Source organism: Canis aureus, chromosome 6 (genome assembly GCF_053574225.1).
Source record: "Canis aureus isolate CA01 chromosome 6, VMU_Caureus_v.1.0, whole genome shotgun sequence".
NCBI classification, from domain to species: domain Eukaryota; kingdom Metazoa; phylum Chordata; class Mammalia; order Carnivora; family Canidae; genus Canis; species Canis aureus.
In genome coordinates this window covers 62,731,182-62,750,543 of record NC_135616.1, presented here as the reverse complement: position 1 = coordinate 62,750,543, position 19,362 = coordinate 62,731,182, and the positions used below count along the sequence as shown (strand labels likewise).

Sequence of the window (19,362 nt, the reverse complement as noted above, 5' to 3'; positions counted from 1 at the left end):
AAATTAAATTGGTGGGACTTTATCAATTCTCCGTTATTTCTGCAGTCACTGTTTTGGGATTAATACATGTAACAGTTTTAGTGAAATGAAAATTTGTAGTCAGATAGATATTAATTCTAGCATTATCATGTTCAAGGGGAGCCTGTTTTTTATTTTTTCCTTTTAAAAGGCCAGAATTGTGCCTAATGGGAAAGTCCCACCTACTTATTGTGAGGATACGTTTACTTTACTTCAGTGAATGCTAATGAAGATGATAATATTGATAATGATAGTGCTAGGAGAACCCTTTTCCAGTCCTATGTATCATGCCTAATTCTAAGTGCATTACTTAAATTTGCTATCCTGAATGTGGGCCAGCAACCTCTAATTCATATCTCTATCTCTCTTCTGAATTCTAGACTAGTATATTCATCTACTTGTTTGCTTTCTCTACTTAGATGCGTCATAGAATCTGACACATACCGGTCTCTAAAAATGAACTCTTGATTTTTCTTTCCAAACTTTTCTCCATCTGAATAAAAAGTGCCACTTTGCACCCATTTGCTAGAGCCAGAAACCTAGGAGTCATTTTTGATAACTGCTCCTCCCTTATAATCTATATCTGGTCAATTTAATGGGTCCTGTGCGATCTTTTCTTCACTTCTCCTGCTATCATCCTTTGTCCACCATGCTGTTTTTCCACTTCCTTTTTACTCTAAGACTAATTTATGCTCTCTACCTCCACACTTGCTCTCCTCCATTTATTCTTCAAAATATAATAATGATAATTTTTCATTTTTAATTAAAGTTTCATTCTGGAGAATTTCAACAATATTCAAAGTGAGGAAGAGTTAATAAAGTCTTAAGTATTCAGCTATAATTACCAAAATTCTCCCATTTTTCTGTTTATATCCATACACTCCATGTCCCCCTACATGATTATTTTTATAAGATTTTTTGTGTTTGGAGGGACAGTGTACGATATTGAAAAGCACAAATCTTAACTATCTGATGTTGACAGCAGATATGCTGGTGTAGCCCACATCTCTCTTGGTATATAGACCACTTCCATGGACCCCAGAAAATACTCCTATGCCCTTTTGGGTCCTTTTTCTAGTTTCTTGAGGTAGAAGCTAAGATCATTTGTTTGAGACTCCTATAAATTTACCCATAGCACTGCTTCAGTTGCATCTCACAAATTTTGGTGTTCTTTTTTTTTTGTTTTTTTTAAAGATTTTATTTATTTATTAATGAGAGACACACACCACAGAGAGAGAGAGGCAGAGACACAGGCAGAGGGAGAAGCAGGCTCTATGCAAGGACTCGATCCCAGGACTCCAGGATCATGCCCTGGGCTGAAGGCAGGCACCAAACTACTGAGGCCCCCAGGGATCCCCCAACTTTTGTGTTCTGTTTTTATTTTCATTCAATTCAATATAACTTCCCTTTGACATTTAGATATTTGTTGTTTAATTCCAAATATTTGCACATTTCCCAGTTTTCTCCTTGTTATCGATTTGTACTTTAGTTACACTTCGGTTTAATTTATATGATTTCTTTTAAATTTATTAGTTTGTTTTATTGCCAAGAGTATGGTCTACTGTGGTGAATGTTTTGTGTGCACTTAAAAGAATTTGTATTCTGCTCCTGTGGGTGGAGTATTCTGTAAATTTCAGTTAGGTCAAGTTGGTTGATAGTATTGTTTAGGTTTTCTATTACCTTACTGATTGCTTATTCTGAGATTATTGAGAGAGGAGTATTTAAATCTTTAGCTATAATTATGAGTTTGTTTAATTCTCTTTTCAGTTCTGTTTGTTTACTTCATGTATCATGCAACTCTGTAGTAGGATGCACACATGTTTAGGATTGTCTTCTTGGAGAATTGACGTTCTCATTATATAATGTCTCTGTTTCTGAAAGTCTACTTTTTTAAGTATTAATACTACCATTCCAATTTTGTTTTGTTAGTATTTATATGGTACATCTTTTCCCATCCATGTACTTTTAACCTGTATACTAAGGTAAGTATTTTGTGGGTAGCATGTAAATGGTACTTTATTTTTTGTCCAGTCTGACAACTTGTCTTTTTTTTTTTTAACGAGAGCACGAGAGGGAAAGGGCAACAGGAGAGGGGTAGAGAGAGAGAGAGAGAGAGAATCTCAATCAGGTTCCACACTCAGTGCTGAGCCCAACACAGGGCTCAATCTCACCACCCTGAGATCATGGCCTGAGCCGAAATCAAGAGATGGGTGCTTAACCAACTGAGCCACCCAGGCACCCAGTAACTTCTGTCTTTTAACTGATGAGTTTATATCACATACATTTAGTTGCTTGGATCAAATCTACCTTTTTTTGCTAATTATTTTGTTTCATCTGTTCTTTTTTCCTTCATAAGTGTGGATTTTTATGGTGCCATTTTATCTCCATTATTGAATATTTATACCTTTTTGAAAAAACATTTTAATGGTTGCCCTAGCATTTATGGTATATATCTTACTTGATCAAAGTCTACCTTAAAATAATGTATCACTTCCTGTACAGTGTAAGGATCTTATAACAGTTTCTTTCTCCCATCCTTTGTGCTATCATTGTCATATATTTTACCTTAACAAAAATGATAAGCACATATTTTGTTATATTTTGTTTCCATCATTTACCACTTAAAGCAATTAAAAATATGGGAAACGTGAATATTTTAATCTCATGTTCCAATTTTTTGTATTCTTCTTTATTTTTAATGAAACTTGAATCAGTTTCTGTCTGGTGTCATATTCCTTCTGCCTAAACAAATTTCTTTGACAGGTGCAAGTCTATTGGAAGTGAAATTTTTGGTTTTGTTTGTCTGATAATGTCTTTATTTCTTAATTTATTTTTGAAAGATGTTTTTGCTGGATATACAGTTCTGGGTTAACTTTTTTTTCCTTTTAGTATTTTTTTGTTTGTTTATTTCTTCATGAGAGACACAGAGAGAGAGGCAGAGGGAGAAGTAGGCTCCCCGCAAGGAGCCTGATGTGGGACTCGATCCTGGACCCCGGTAGATGCTCACCCGCTGAGCCACTCAGGCATCTCTCCTTTTAGTATTTTAAAGAAGTCACTCCATTTTCTTCTAGTTTATATGGTTTTTATAAGAAATCTGATGTAAATGTTACTTTGTTCCTCTATATGTAATGAGTGTTTTCCTACTTTATGCTTTCAAGGGTTTTTCTTTGTCTTTTGCTTTTTTAGGAGTTTACTTTAGCAGTTTTTAGCGGATATGCCTAGGTGTTTTGGGGGGTTGGGGGCACACCTTGGGGGAGGGGTAGAGAAGAAGGATTTATCCTGCTTGGTGTTGTCTGAGCTTCTTGGATCTCAGTTTCCGATCTGTCTTCAGTTTTATTTTTTATTTTTTTATTTTTTTTAAGATTTTATTTATTTATTCATGAGAAATAGGCAGAGACACAGGCAGAGGGAGAAGCAGGCTCCACTCAGGGAGCCCGACGTGGGACTCGATCCTGGGTCTCCAGGGTCATGCCCTGGGCTGAAGACGGTGCTAAACCGCTGAGCCACCCATGCTGCCCTGTCTTCAGTTTTAGATAATTCTGAGCCACTGTTTATTCAAATAGTTCTGCCCATTCCCTCTTTTCTTCTTCTGATATTACAGAATTATACTGTAGTAGCCAGTTTCCAAGATGACCCCAATGATCCCTGTCTCTTAGTATTAATGCTCTTGTGTAGTCCCCTCCTGCATTGTACCAGGGTTGGTTGTCTGTATGACAGCATGCATCAGAAATGATATACTATCACTATCAGATTAGGTTATAAAACTTAAGATATTAAATACTGAGACTTCCTTCTTGGGCACTCTTTTGCTTTCTCCTCTCTCAAATCACTTGTTTTGTGGAAGGAAGCTGCCATGTCATGAACAGCCCTAAGGAATAGACTCACATGGTGAGAAGCTGAAGCCTCCAACCAAGAGCCATTGATGGAGGAGGGCCTGCCAACAGCCACATGAATGAGGGCTAATTAAACCTTGAGATGGCTGCAACCCTTGGCAACAAACAGCATGTTCCAACTTTGTTGGAGAGCCTGCACTAGAACCAACCAGTCAAGCTGCTCTCAGATTTCTGACCTTTAGGAGCCATGTGAGATAATAAGTGTTGTTTTAAGTTGCTTAGTTTTGGGATAACTCGTTATCTCAGCAATAGATAACTAATACAGGTACATATGTTGGACTGTTTGATACTGTTCCACAGCTACTGGATTTAAAAAAAAAAAAAAAACAACTTTTATTCTCTTTTTATTTCATTTTGGGTAATTTCATTTGCCCTGTCTCCAAGTTTGTAATTTCTTTCCTTTCCTTTGTCAAGTTGGCTGAGGGACCAGTTGAAGACATTCTTCATTTCTGTTACTGTGGCTTTTTTTTAAATTGCTAGTACTTAGATTTAATCTTCATGATTTTCATTTGTGCTGAAATTGCCCATGTGATGTTGCATGCTAGTCACCTTTTCCATTAGAACCTTTAACAGATTAGTCAAAATTATTTAAAATTCCCTATCAGCTTCAACATCTGCATATCCAAGTCTACTTCTGTTGATTGCTTTGTCTCTTGGCACCATGTTGTTTTTTTCTGGGCAGAATTTATATGCAGATTTGGGAGTTCTACTGTGTGGTTTCCTCCCTTCTTCAGTTCCTCCTTTAACTTTTTGTCTGCTCCGTCCAGCCCTAAACATTCTCTTCTGACTTCAAAGTTATTGTGGCTATGATTTCTGCTGTAAGCTATTGATGAATTAGAGAATGCCCTCAGGCAAAAAGATGGACCCTTGGGGATCCCTAGGTGGCTCAGAGGTTTAGCGCCTGCCTTTGGCCCCAGGGTGTGATCCTGGAGTCCTGCCTTCAGCCCCAGGGTGTGATCCTGGAGTCCCAGGATCGAGTCCCACATTTGGGCTCCCTGCACCGAGCCTGCTTCTCTTTCTGCCTGTGTCTCTGCCTCTCTCTCTCTCTCTCTCTCTCTCTCTGTCTCTCATGAATAAATAAATAAAATCTTAAAAAAAAAAAGATGGACCATATTACGAGCACAGTACCTTTGTGTTGAGGATAGACTCCCCTCCAGCTCCTGCCTTCTGTTCATTATTCCCTAGTGCCTTCAGATAGCTTTTTATTTTCTTTTTCATCCTAATTTTCTAGTCCTCATCTCTGGGGAGTTTAGTCTGATCAGGCTACTCTGCCATTAACAAAAGCTGGAAGCCTGTTGGATTCCAGAACAGCAATTTAATAAACACGGATCTGATCATGTCACTTTCCCACTAAAGCCCTTAGATGTCTTTCCATTTATTAATGACCTTGGCTTCTTCTAAAGCCACATACACTGGTCTTGTGCACCGTGCTCTCATCATACTTTCTTCTTTCAGCAAATAGCAGATTCTCACCATTTTTGTCTTAGGCTCACTGTGAGTAAATTTGTAGGTGCCTACAATGTGGAAATTACTTTTCCTACTATGGCTGTTTATTTCTCTTCAGATGATCATATTCCTATGTTCAAATCGAGCTCCCACTTACCAGGTATAATTTTGGGCAAATTACTTCTTTATACCCCAACTTTTTATTTGTGGAAGGGGAATAAAAATACCACACATACGAGATTTGCTGTGAGAACTAAATGGTTTGTTTTATATATATATATGTATACATATATAGTATAGAATACTTAGAATAGTGCCTCGTACCAGGAAAACACTCAATATATAATAATTATTATTTTCAAAAGCTCATATGTTGTGACTCTGTGTGTTAATTCCTTTATCTTCTCTGTTTAAAAAAATTGTTACCCTTGTGAATATATGTGCTGAGAATCACCCACCTCTGATTAGATCCCATGTTTTGAGTTGCCATGTGATTTATCTTATAAAAAATAAAATATTTTTTTCCTCCTAACCCCAACCTTAGGGATGATAGAAATTTAAGAAACAAAGGCCTAATAAGTGGTGTGAAGTCACTCAGTAAAGAAGAATTAAGTGCAGAGTTACTAAACTTATCTCTGAACACAGATGTATGTCATCAGCCTTGTGTATCTAAACAACAATTGAAAGCAGGTAGTATTCTTACTACAAATAATTAGAAATATATCGTCTTTTATGTACTGACATTGATAACAATTGGAATTTATAGTAAATTTTCATCTTGTACATTTAAAATAACATTGAAATATTTGCTGGTACTCAACTGGTAGAAATAATTGAAAATTTTTTTAAAAAGAAAGAAAGAAATGAAAATTATAATGGTAATCCAAGAGAAAACACAGTTAATGTTACTGCCTTCTATATATGCTTTTACAAATTAATGTGAATTTTTGTTCATATACTTGCATACATTTCTACAGTTTATAATCACCATGTACATGCTATTTTATACCTTTAAATTAATAGTAGCTACAGGAAATGTAGGAAATATTCAAAGTGGAGAGAAATCAAAGTATCTATCTAAAATATATGGTTAAGGAATAGGACTTTTCAGTTTCTTTTTAGTATTAGCTTCCTATTCATAATCCTCTATTAATGCAATAAAAACTCAGTAATAAGAGTTTGAAAGATTCTAGTAATAGTTTTATTTTTAATTTTAAACTAGTACTTAAAATTAAAGGCAGTACAATTGTTTTATCTTTTTTTTTTTATCAGAATGATCTGTTCTATAGCTTGATATTTGATAGAATGTTATATTAAACCTGACATTTTAAAACACACTCCACCTTTTTCCTGTGTTGGAAAAATAAATGCTGAAATCCTTAATATTGTATGTCCTTTTTATGTGTAATTGTATAAAAAGTCATATATACACATGCTACACTTATTTGACCTTTTTGGTAATAAAATTTCTTTTGTCATAATATTCAAAATGACATTTTGAATATTATGTTTATGGTTTTTCAGGGTAACATGCTTTCAGTTTGTTCATTCTGTTACTATCACTTTAAATTCTTAGTATTTGTAGATGTAAGCCACTTAATATTTTGCATTTTGCCCTAAAGACATTGCAGTTGCCTTCAGGTATCAAAATAGTAATGTTAATGAAATGATGTCAATTGATATAATAAAAACTCACTTTAAAAGGGAAGGGCATAAAAGTAGTTAAACCAGAGATTTTGGTCCTTTCAAAAACAGTTTACTGATATAAGTTGCAATTGGAAGAATATATTATTTTTTGGAAGAAAACACACTTTGATCCATAATTTTTCACTTTCTATTATAAATAGATGCAAAGCATTCTTTTAATTTTTTCTTTTAAAAAAATAATAAAACTAAAATTATGGTTAAAATATTACACATTTCCTAAATTTCTGTTTTAGTAAAAATATTTTGTTGGCTTTTGTCAAAAGAAAGCATTTTTTATGTGATATATTTATGTTGCATCTAAAACAATTATTCAATAGATACATGTTTCTAAATACTGTTTAAGAAGTAAAGTATTGGTTTGGTTTCTGTGTAATTTAAATACTAATTACATACATGAAGTATTTGTAGCCAAATACCAATTATATATGTAAAATATTTACTATTAAATATAAAGCTTTATAACTATTTGTTTTAAAGAAACAACACGGTTAGAAGAGAGCTATGAGGAAGAATCTGCACATTCTGGACTACCCATTCTACTTGAAAGCATTGTATCTGATCTTGAAAAATCTCTTGGAACAGCTTTATCTTCAATATTAGAAACAGAAATGAAAATTGCTTTTGGAAACCTTTGGATGGAGGTGGTTATTTCAACTCTATTAGTTGAAAATTACTTTTTCATTGCTAAAGATTTATGACCTTATCTTAGGAAATATGAATTGTATAAAATGTGTAAGCTTCATTGTGATCATCTATATCCCATTTTTTAATAGTTTTTGAAATAACTTCTAAAACTTAAATGGTGGACATTTCCTAAAAATTAGAAACCATGTTTTATCATTTATATTTTTTCAGTGAATTAGTATTTATTAGGTATTTACTGTGTGTTAGACACATTGCCCCCATGGATCTTAATTTGAATTCAGGAAAACTTCTCTTTGTAGTTTATTTAAATTAGAATATCTGCTATAGGGAGTTCCCATAAGAGTACGTATTCAGAAACAGAAGTGTGTATTTTGGCTTATGTCATATAAATATGAGAAAGTATAAAAATTATCATTAGTAGCAAGATATTTTATATCTTCTACATCCATATTTTTCCTATAATCAGTAAAATATTACTTTTGGCAATAGTGGTCTTTTTAGTTAATGTTTGCTGTTCATATCTATAGACAGTAGAAACATCCTATCTTCTCAATTGTAGGTTGTATCTATCCTAGATATTTAGTGAGATTCTAATACTTGTCAATATGATGTGTTTGCTGCTTGATTATATTATCAAGTATTGAACCAAGATGATGAGGAATGATCAGAAGATTCTAAGAGGGTTGACTTGGATGTTTTATAATAGAGCCTGGGAAAGCCATTGCATGTGAATGATTCAAAACAAGATGTGCTGACATCTTGTAGTACTAAATGAACATAATCTCCTTTATAAACAGGTCTTTGCAAGAGTGTAGCCAGTGTTAGTGATAATTGACATCTTTTTTCTATATAGATTTTCCTGTAGCTATATGAAATAGATTGATTTCTTCCTAGAATCGACTATGTCGGGAAGTAAATTGACCATCTCTTTTGATTGAAACTGTGCTTCTAAAAAAAAAAAAAAAAACTATATTTCTGATTAAAACAGTGCTTTCATTTTGCACATATAGTTTCTGAAACTATAAGAATCAATACTAATAAATATTACAAAAATATAAATTTAAATGGAATTAGCACTTTGAGATTATGATCGGCTTTTAATAAAACATCTTTTAATTTTAAAAGAATTCAACTAGGGACACCTGGGTGGCTTAGTGGTTGAGTGTCTGCCTTTGGTTCAGGTCATGATCCCTGGGGTCTTGGGATCAAGTCCTGGATTAGGCTCCCCACAGGGAGCCTGCTTCTCTCTCTCTGCCTCTCTCCGTGTCTCTCATGAATAAATAAATAAAATCTTAAAAAAAAAAAAAAAAAGAATTCAAATAATATATTTTGCTCAGAAATATATATGGAAAACTCCTAAATAGGTACTCTTTAATAATAGGAATAATAAATTAGGTGATAATTTTTTCTAAATACTTTTTAGATGCTGTATTTGAAACCACCATGGACTTTAATTCATTTATTACAGTGCTTTAGAAAACACTGGTTGGCTGTATTTGGATTAGTTATGGAGAAGAATTTGCTCTTAACCATTGAGAGCCTATATGAAAATCTCTGTAAAGGTATGGATTTTTTATTTTCTCTTTAGCAATGTGTGTTAAAGTCAGGCTAGCTGATACATTCCATGAAATGTGAAGATGAATTAATAAGAAATTGGTCAATTATTTTTTAATCATTTTTACTTCTAATTTCTAAAAGGAACTTGTGGCAGCTGCATGAATGGATGCAGTTCACAAAGCTTATGACTATTAATGGTATCACTGTTGATATTCCTTGGTATAGTGAATTTATCATTTTTTATAGTGTTTGAAACTTTTAAAACCATACTTTACAGTTTATCAGGTATGTAAGTGAAATTTAGACTATTTTTATTTCTTACTGTGTTTAACACACAAGTTTGTCCACATTCCATGTACTAATTTTAGAAATAGTATATTAAAGTATCTATCTAAAATATATGGTTAAGGAATAGGAAATGTTTGTCTTTGGTGCATAGTGAATTCTCAAACCAGAAGAAACTATAGTCAGCCACTTACTTGGTAGTTTTTAATAAAGCCATGTTGCACAGAACCTTCCTGAAGTGCTTCTGTAGCTGCCAAAGAATGGAGGTGGAAAGATTGATGGGAAACCTGGGAAGTTGGTGGGACTTGAGCTGTGCAGTTTTCTTTTATCAATTTATATATGGAGATTCCATGTAGGCTTTGAAAAAAAAAAAAAGTTTCTGCTAAAAAGAAAAAGATGGGAAAAGCACTGATCAAATGTTATGAAAGCTCATGTTTTATAAGTAGACTAACCAGCCCTGAGAGGGTGATTTGTCTAAAGTCAGACAACTAGATTTTTCTTACTATAGCTTTAAAAAGCAAAGTATATGTAACAATTATTATGTTCAGTTAGTCCTTGACTTTTTTGAACTCTTAATATGCAATGATCTATTCTTTTTTTTTTTTTTTGCAATGATCTATTCTGTTTATTATTTTATGTATTAGTGTATCCTGTCTACTTTTGAAAAATAACTGTGAGTATAAGAGGGCCATTAAGTAACAACCTGAGCACAAGATGGTTTAAGCCAAGTTTAAAGTCACAAGAACCAGGTAATGAAGAATAAGAAGAATAAGAAACATGTGCAAACAATTATTGTAAAACCTGAACACAGATTTTTAACATAAAGCATCCTGGAAGCTAAAACAAAACAAAAACGGAAACATATTCTGTGGGAGGTATACCACAGCTCTCTCTCTTTCCCTTGAAATGTTAACTTTTGGAAAATGTTTTGTATCTTTGAAAATTACCTCAGGGGATTTAAAGCATCTGCTTCAGTGCCTTATGACTTTTAAAAATTACCAGTTTTAAAAAGTTACCAATTTTTAAAATAAAGACATTTTCCAGGCATTATCTTTCACTATAGAAGTTATTTATAAGCAGTATTATTATATGAGACATGGGACGATCTATTGGACACATCTTCAGAGCATTTTTGCAAGGTGTATGGAAATATTTTCCATATCTCAAATGGAAGCATAATTTAGTTGGTTCTATCAAAAGAGAAAATCCACAAATCATGTATGATTTTGAACAAGATTTACTTTTAAAAATGGCATCCAGTTGCCATCTTTGATTTTTCTCTTTTTCCAGGGGTGGGCAGTGTTTGTCTTTTGCACATAGCTCATAGGTTGTGGGCAGCAGCAGGTCTAACTGGGAATAGGAGGAAAGTGAAGAGATGACTCTTCATTTTGCTAAAAAATCATGTTTGGAATCATACTGTGCATAATTTATTGTACTTTGGTCTAGAAGAATCTGATGCCTATAATGTTTAACTTGTAAAGAATCCATAATAGAATTATGAAGGTGCCTTCTGCCCTAAAATAATTTTTTGTTTGTTTCTAAAATAATCTTGAATTAGAAAAATCACAGTTTATGACTTTGTTTACTCTTTCAGTGGTATCTTCAGATGTTGAATTACGCATATGTGTTTAAATTTAGTATCCCAAAGAATGAATCCTTTAGGTCAATTCATAGAAAATTATGTGGAATAGCTTTTTTTGTATGTTGTTATTCATATTAACTTTAAATGATTATTGACCTTATATAAGCATTGAAGTATTCCAACCATGTAGATTTCTTTTTATGTCGTGTCTAAGAACTGAATTTATCATTGCTATTTCCCTTTCACACATAATTTTAGTAAAGACTTCTTGTAAGACAGAAATCAAATGATTAATTCAAGGATATAAGCCCTGCTGAACATTTACTGCATTGGAGAAGCACCTTAAAAGTTGTGTGCAATTTCTCCTTCTTTAGGATATTTACTGCGTTCATCAAATTTGTATTCTATCCTATGTGTAGCTTCTCTTAATCTTTTTCCACAGGAATTTAAACTAGTCATTGAATTTAAAAACACATGCTTCATAAGGAAATACACTTTTCTCTATTTGGTAAAGGGGAAGCCAGAAGCCTGGCTATAGCCATCACATTAGTTTACTGAATTTTGTATAATTAGTTATTAAAATACACTTTTTATTTTCATTTGGCCTTTTAGTATTTCTAAGCAAATACTTGTATAAGCGATACAGAGTTTTTTTAACTCACAAACCAGCAAAGAACCATGCTGGTGTTTCAGAATATAACAGAGTCTCTGAAACTGTGAACATTAAAAGAAGATAAAACAAACACATTGTAGCATGGTTATATTTTTTTTTAAAGGTTTTATTTAATTGAGAGAGAGAGAGAGAGAGAGCACATGAGCAGGGGGAGGGGCAAAGGGAGAAGAAGATGCCCACTGAGCAGGAAGCCCAATGTGGGGCTTGGTTCCAGGACTCCAAGATGATGATCTGAGTGGAAGGCAGCTGCTAAACTGACTGAGCCACCCAGGTGCCGCATAACATGGCTATTTTATACGCCTTTGAAAAGTGTTATATAGCACTTTACCCTAATAATGGAAAGATTTTTTTCTGTTCTGAGCTTTGGTGACATTAGAAATTTGCTTAATTTCATCATTCATGACTTTTAAAATCTTTGAAATCATGGTCACTACTTCTCCTAATTGGTTTGAGAATTTCACGTAAGAAATTTTAGTTGAGAAAAAATTGTTATACCTATATTTTTTGTAAATTAACTCACTTTGCTAATTTATAAAGAAAAAAAATTCTGCTAGCTTCTCTTGCCCACAGCTCACTGTTACCCAGATTATTTATATTTTTGCTAAAGTTGTGTCGTGTAGAGAGAGGAAACATTATTTTCAACCAATCTAGTATTACATTTAATAAAGTGGAATTTGAAGGCAAATCACTACGTACTTACTGAGTTGGTTATGAGAGGTACTGCATGTAACTTACATGCTTATCAAATGTGACTCTTCTGATGCCTCCAGAGTAATCTTTATATGAAACAAAATCAGTTTTGAAAATCTGTAACTTGTTTGGTAATTATTATCTCTCTTTTCTGAAGAATACAGAATACCTGAATCAAATCCAAGAACATTGTCTTTAGCTAAGTTTAATTGTAATGCTTTTTACACCAGAGAGAGAAATTAAGAGTGGTATGTAGATGTAAATGTGTATTTTTCTTAAGTTTCATAATTAACATTCTATTGGTTTACCAAAGACTTTTTTGTGTTGAATAATCATTCTTACATAATTTTTCCTTCTTAATTTCTGTTACCAGCTAACAGTGCAGTGGATTTTGCAACAGTGAAATTTCTGCTTCAGGATTCTAAAAGTTTGTTACATGCTTTCAGTACAAGGTCAAATTATGATGGTATTCTTCCCCAGGCCTTTGCTCAAGTCAACAAACTACTCCAAACATTTGCAGAGGTAAGATACCTTTGGAATGCCATTTAGAATAGCTAATCACGTATGTTCTAAAAATGTATTAGACAACAGAGGCAAAGTATATTTTAATTCTGACTTATTTTAACACATTACAGGCATTAAGTAAACATTAAGTGAATTGAAGGAAAAGTAAGCAATTCTTATTGCAAATTATAAAACACATCCTCTTATGAAAGCAGTGTCACAGCCACTGTTGGAATTTTATATTATTTCATTTATGGAGGGAAGCAAGCTATGGCTTATTTGACTATTCATTTTCCAATGCCCCAGACCAGTGGATCTCAACATACATCAACATACTTGGGAAGGTTTTTTAATGTCATAGATGCTGGGACACCTAGGTGGCTAAGTGGTTGAGCATCTGCCTTTGGCTCAGGTCGTGATCCTGGGGTCCTGGGATAGAGTCCCACATGAGGCTCTCCACAGGGAACCTGCTTGTCCCTCTGCCTGTGTCTCTGCCTCTCTTTGTGTGTCTCTCATGAATAATTTTTTTTTTTTTTTTTTTTTTAAAGACATAGTTGCCAAGCCTCTCTCCAACTTAAACTTCTGGCAGTGGTGCCCAGTAAATTGGTCTTTTTTTTTACTTTTTATTTTGAAATAATTTCAACCTTACAGAAAAGTTGCAAGAAGAGTTCAAAGAATTCTGATATATATCCTTTATGGAGATTCCCCAATGTTACTGTTTTTTTTTACATTTGCTTCATTGTTTTCCTTACCTATATACCTACCTACCTACTTATCTGTCCACATTTTTTCCCAAACTTTAGGAGTATGTTGCAGGTACAATGCCCCTTCACCCCTAAGTACTTCCATATATATATTTCCTAAAGAACAAGGATATCTTATGTAACTAATATAATTAATCAGGAAATTAATATTGGCATAATACAATTATCTGATTTATAGACCTTATTTAGACTTTGGCAATTGACCTACCAATTTTTTAACAAGTCTCCTTTATGCAGCCTGCCTAGCACCGATGCCTTTTTACTTCTTTTAAATTAATTATGTAAGTTATGTCTCTGGTAATAGTCTATTTTTAAAAATAAAATAAGTTTTAAAAATATTCCTGCAGTCTTCTAATTTCAAATTCAGAAAATACTGTGAGTTTTATTTGTCAGAAACAGCTCAAAAAAACTCAGTATCACAATTGGTAGGTAAGACATTAATGTACTTTAATGTATATATAATAATCTTTTTTTTTTCCTTTCTGAGTTATTGAGTTGACCAGGTTTTCCTCTGTGTTGTTTTATGGTCAGATAGGTCTCACTACCTAGAAAATAATGAGAGGATTATATGATACTAAATTTAACCATAGCTGGTAAGGAAAAAACTTCCTTAAGAGAGTATCTCATGAAGTACAAGAAGCATCTTTTATATATGTGTATATATATATAACCTAATAAATATGTAATAATTCCTGCTAAAAACCCTGGCAGTTTTATTTTTCCACAGCAAATGTGACTTTGAGAACTATTCATAGGAATTAATGGGGCTGGAAGTTTAGGGGATTGCAACTTGAGTCTGCGCTTGAATTGCGTAGGGAGCAATATATTATCCTTTCCCATCACAGAACTGAACCGTTAACTCCACCTTTAGTGAAACAAACATAGTAAACAAGATGGAAAATTCAGGTCACTCAAGGCATATCAGTCTTTGAATTAAGATTATTGAAAATTTTAAAAATTAGGATTGATTATGATAAAAATAATATCCAGTTTTAAGGTCCTTTCATCAATTGGAAACCAAGAGACGGGAGTTGCCATGAAAATGTGGCGTGAGAGTTTTAGGGTTATTAGGTAATGCTATGCCTACTACATGTTGTCCACTGAGTATTTAAAAATATTAAATTGTTATTTATACTTGGATCCTGATTTTCCAGTTTTACATTAGCAAGAGATTCATGAAGGCCATTGGTAAAGAACCTATGTCCTCATTAGTGCTTATCCCTCAACACCTGACATTAGTGCTGTTGCTGGAAACAACCTATGTTGTTTCCATGATTGGAGCTCTGGAATATTGCTCCTTTATTTTCATATTAGAAACAATTGATTGTTTAAATCAGCCAGGAACTTTGTGATTTAGCTTGGACTTTTAAAATATGCCTTTAAAGGAGTTGTTTTGTAGAATGCATTAGATTTGGCATATGACCTAAATACTTAGTCCTGTCTTAGTAACTTGAACAACAAATAGATTATCTCCAGGGATAGAATATCTAAATACAGTAACTGTTAGAAAAAAAAAAAAGCCCTTAAACTTAATTCATCAAGTGTAGAAAATCAGGAAAAGAGGAATATTCATTCATTTGCTTCTGAAAAGGCTTGTGAGGAAAAAAAAAATGGGAAATTAACTGATCATATTCCAGATTTTTATATAAATGAGGTGGGAACAGAAAAAGGATATATACATTTTTCTTTTGTAAGGCTTCCAACCACCAAAAAAGACTTGCTCTGCCAAGATGATAGAATAAAGTCAGTCTTGTTTAAATAGACTTTAGACCTGTATGTCTGAGGATCTGAGAATCCCCATCTTGACTAGTTGTGTTTTGTTTTTAGAGAGAGAGAAAGAGAGCAGGGGTGTGGGGGGTAGAGGGAGAATCTTAAGCAGACTCCATGCTCAGTGAGGAGCCCAACACAGGGCTTCATCTCATAACCCTGCGATCATGACCAGAGCCGAAATCAAGAGTCAGACACTCAACTGACTGAGCCACCCAGGTGCTCCTGACTAGTTGTGTTTTTCACCTCTGGTTATTTCACTTCTGTGAGCCTTACTTTCTTCTTTTGAAAAATGAGTATAATAATCTGTGTCTCAGAACTATCATGAGAATTAAATAGATTAATATTTGGAAAGCACTTAGTGCCTGGCACTAGTAAGTGCTATGTAGGTGTTTAAAGAAATCCATCTGCACAGTTGCATACACTACTATTTGAGAGCTGAGGAAAAGAGACAGTATGTGATGATTTAAAAACATGTCTCAGAACAACATATGTCTTTCCATTCATGTATATTTATTAAGTGCATAATTAATGAAATAGGCAAAAACAGGAGGAATAACTTTCTTTTTTTCTTCCTGCCCCCAAAGATAGGAAAGGGTAACATTTACTTTTATTGTTGGAGAGAGATCGTAACTCCATTCAAGGTCAGATTGCTGAAGGTCAAGTCCTGTATATGAGTCTTACCAGTTGTTTGACCTTGCATGAATTACTTACCCTTTCTATGTCTCCGTTATAAAATATGGAGAATGATAATCTGTGTTTCAGGAGGTCATTGTGAGGCTTAAATAAGCTAATAGATATAAATTTCTTGGAAAGTTTCTATACATAAGAAATGCTCAATAAATATTAGCTGTTAGTACTAGTAGTATTGGAAATTTTTTATTTGATAAACACGAAACTAACAACCTGTGAGCTAACCTTTGAAATCATACTATTAGGGGATCCCTGGGTGGCTCAGTGGTTTAGCACCTGGCTTCGGGCCAGGGTGTGATCCTGAAGTTCCGGGATTGAGTCCCACATCAGGCTCCATGCAGGGAGTGTCTCTCATGAATAAATAAATAAAATCTTAAAAAAAAAAAAAAGAAATCATACTATTATCAACAAGAAAGCCTAGAGAAATGAAGTTATTTTATATAAGTTCACAAAGAAGTTACAGCAGAGCCAAGACAACCACCCCGTCTGTTTTTAAAGTCATAGTTTTGTTTCATTCTATCAGATTTTTTCCCTCCTAATACTTTACCCCAAGGAGATTTCTTAAAAAATTATTCGTATCAGTAGTATGGCTCATACTCTGTTCAGTGTCTTTATCAATATTTAAAATATGCTCAGGTCTGTGTTCTTAAATACTTGTCCTTGGCTGTGCTCTTTATGCACTAGCACCTTCCATCAACTACTAGACTTCTTAAAGGGCAATCTATAACCATTGTTTCCATTTCTTCACTCACTCTTCCTTTATCCTTTACAAGTGGAATTCTGTCTCCAAGCTCTGTTAAGTGAATTAGGTTATCATTGATCAAATCCCCCATTTTCTCTCTCTTTCTCCCTTTCTCAAGTTTCTCAGCCTTTCTCAGCACTTGGTATTGTCCACTCTTTGTTTCCTGAAACTTACCTCTTTTGGTTTCTCTTGCTTTCAAATACTTCTGACTCATCCCCTATCTTACAGGTCTTTTTCTTTTTGCTGGTCCCTCCCTTCCTCTCTCCCTCTCTCCCTCCCTCCCTCCTTCAGTTTGTCTACCTTCTTTTTTGCTATTTTCTCCTCTAACGGTCCCATCTACTTCTGAGGTTTGTCTGTGTGAGAGGGATTCCCGGCTATATCCTTTGAGTGGCAGATCTGCATATCCCACTACCTGCTTAGTATCTTTACCTAGATATCTTTTGATTCTTCGCAGTTGACATTCTAAACACAAATTTGTAGTCTGTTTCTCCTCTTTTCGGTAACCAGTCTTTCTTGGCTTTTCTAGAAGTGACCGTAAATTACAGAAATGTAGATCAATATACATCAAATACCTTACTGCTATGACTGTATAGTAGATGATATGTTCACTGCTTTGCCTTCATCAGCAAGGCGTAGGATAATGTGCTGTTTAAAATTGCAATGAATGTGACACATTTTAAAATAGCATCTTTGGGATGGCTGGGTAGCTCAGTGGTTGAGCATTTGCCTTTGGCTCAGAACATGATCTTGGGGTCCTGGGATCAAGTCCTGTATCAGGCTTCCCGCAGGGAGCCTGCTTCTCTCTCTGTCTATGTCTCTGCCTCTCTCTGTGTCTGTCTCTCATGAGTAAATAAATAAAATCTTTATTTTTTTAAAGACTTTATTTATTCATGAAAGGCAGAGAGAGAGAGAGAGAGAGGCAGAGACACAGGCAGAGGGAGAAGCAGACTCCATGCAGGGAGCCTGATGTGGGACTCGATCCTGGGTCTCCAGGATCACGCCCTGGGCCAAAGGCGGGCACTAAACCACTGGGCCACCGGGGCTGCCCAAATAAAATCTTTAAAAATAAAATAGCATCTTCACCACTTTCTGCACATGTATCTGAGATGGGATGCTTTTAAATATTTATGTATTTGACTTTTACCAAATAAACTATGCCTTTACATTCCTTTGTAGAAATAGTTAAGGGAGTTTGATCTATTTCTACTTTATTAACACTTCATATTTCTATTCTTTGTGCCATTATTTTTTCTAGGCATCCAGATTAAAAAGAAAATTGTAGGGTCTGCCTCATTCCCTGAATCTAGACTTTGGCTTAAAAATATTTCTTGCGGGGCAGCCCCGGTGACGCAGCGGTTTAGCGCCTCCTGCAGCCTGGGGTCTGATCCTGGAGACCTGGGATCCAGTCCTGCGTCAGGCTCCCTGCATGGAGCCTGCTTCTCCCTCTGCCTGTGTCTCTTCCTCTCTCTCTGTGTCTCTATGAATAAATAAAATATTTAAAAAAATATTTATTACATACGTTATTCTTTTTATTCTGCTGTCTTTTCCTACCTGATTCAAGTTCTCGGGATTCCTCTCCTGGATTATTTCAGTAGCCTTCTAAATAGTTTTCTTGTCTCTACTCTCTTATGTTCCAGTTTGTCTTAGAGTACAGTTCTAAATCTATCACTTCCAAAGTTAAAAACCTTCAGTGGTTTCTTCATTGTTAAAGGATTACATTCTATCCTGTTGTTGTTTAATGACCCTTTTCAATCTCATTCTTGTTAATGGATTGTAAGGTACTTAGAGGCTTGACTTACACATACTTATCATTGTATCCTAGTGTTCTCTGTCTTATTCAATACCATATGAGTAGAAGGGTTCAAATAGTGTTCTTAAATTGATATTAGGTGACTATAATAAATGCATTGGAAATATTGTTTGATATAAATGGAAATAAATTTTTTTTTTTAGTTCTGATGCTTTTCTGGGAATATTTTGTACATAATTAAAGACAATTAATAGCTCTTCTTGGAAAGATAAAACATCATAAGCACAATTGGCATTCAGTTTCTCTCACTAACTATTGAAGGACTAGCTGAAATTTGTGTAATTCTTATTTCCCCAGGTCAAGGCAAAACTTAAACAAAATCTTTCAGAAACAACAATGGGTAAAAAGCAAGAAGATACTTCTTTGATGAAGTCTAATAACCAAGAAATCACCATTTTCTCAGGTTCTCATCTTCCCCAACCCAACAGGCACCAAGAAATCTGGTCTACCCTAGAGAATGTTTGGATTACATTATATCAAAACAGGTACTAAATTCCCAAGATTTTTTTTTTAATTCTAGGCTTTTCCATCATTACTGTTATTCAATGAACAGTTAGTATTTGGGTTGTGATTTTAATGTATTAGA

The 19,362-nt window shown here is 34.3% G+C and overlaps 1 protein-coding gene across 9 annotated transcripts in view; it reads left to right on the top strand.

Annotated features, from left to right (window-relative positions):
- SWT1 (SWT1 RNA endoribonuclease homolog) overlaps positions 1-19,362 on the top strand; it is a 94,759-nt gene that overhangs the window by 29,821 nt on the left and 45,576 nt on the right. For 8 of the 9 annotated variants that reach the window (XR_013382089.1, XR_013382091.1, XR_013382090.1 and 5 more), the window contains 5 exons: positions 5,902-6,047; positions 7,542-7,705; positions 9,133-9,271; positions 12,870-13,018; positions 19,074-19,261. Coding sequence is in view for 6 of the 9 variants with exons in the window: in XM_077901935.1 (XP_077758061.1) it covers positions 5,902-6,047; positions 7,542-7,705; positions 9,133-9,271; positions 12,870-13,018; positions 19,074-19,261 (786 nt within the window). In the remaining 3 variants the exon portion in view is untranslated. The remainder of the gene's footprint in view (positions 1-5,901; positions 6,048-7,541; positions 7,706-9,132; positions 9,272-12,869; positions 13,019-19,073; positions 19,262-19,362) is intronic. The other variant, XM_077901934.1, reaches the window with a different exon arrangement.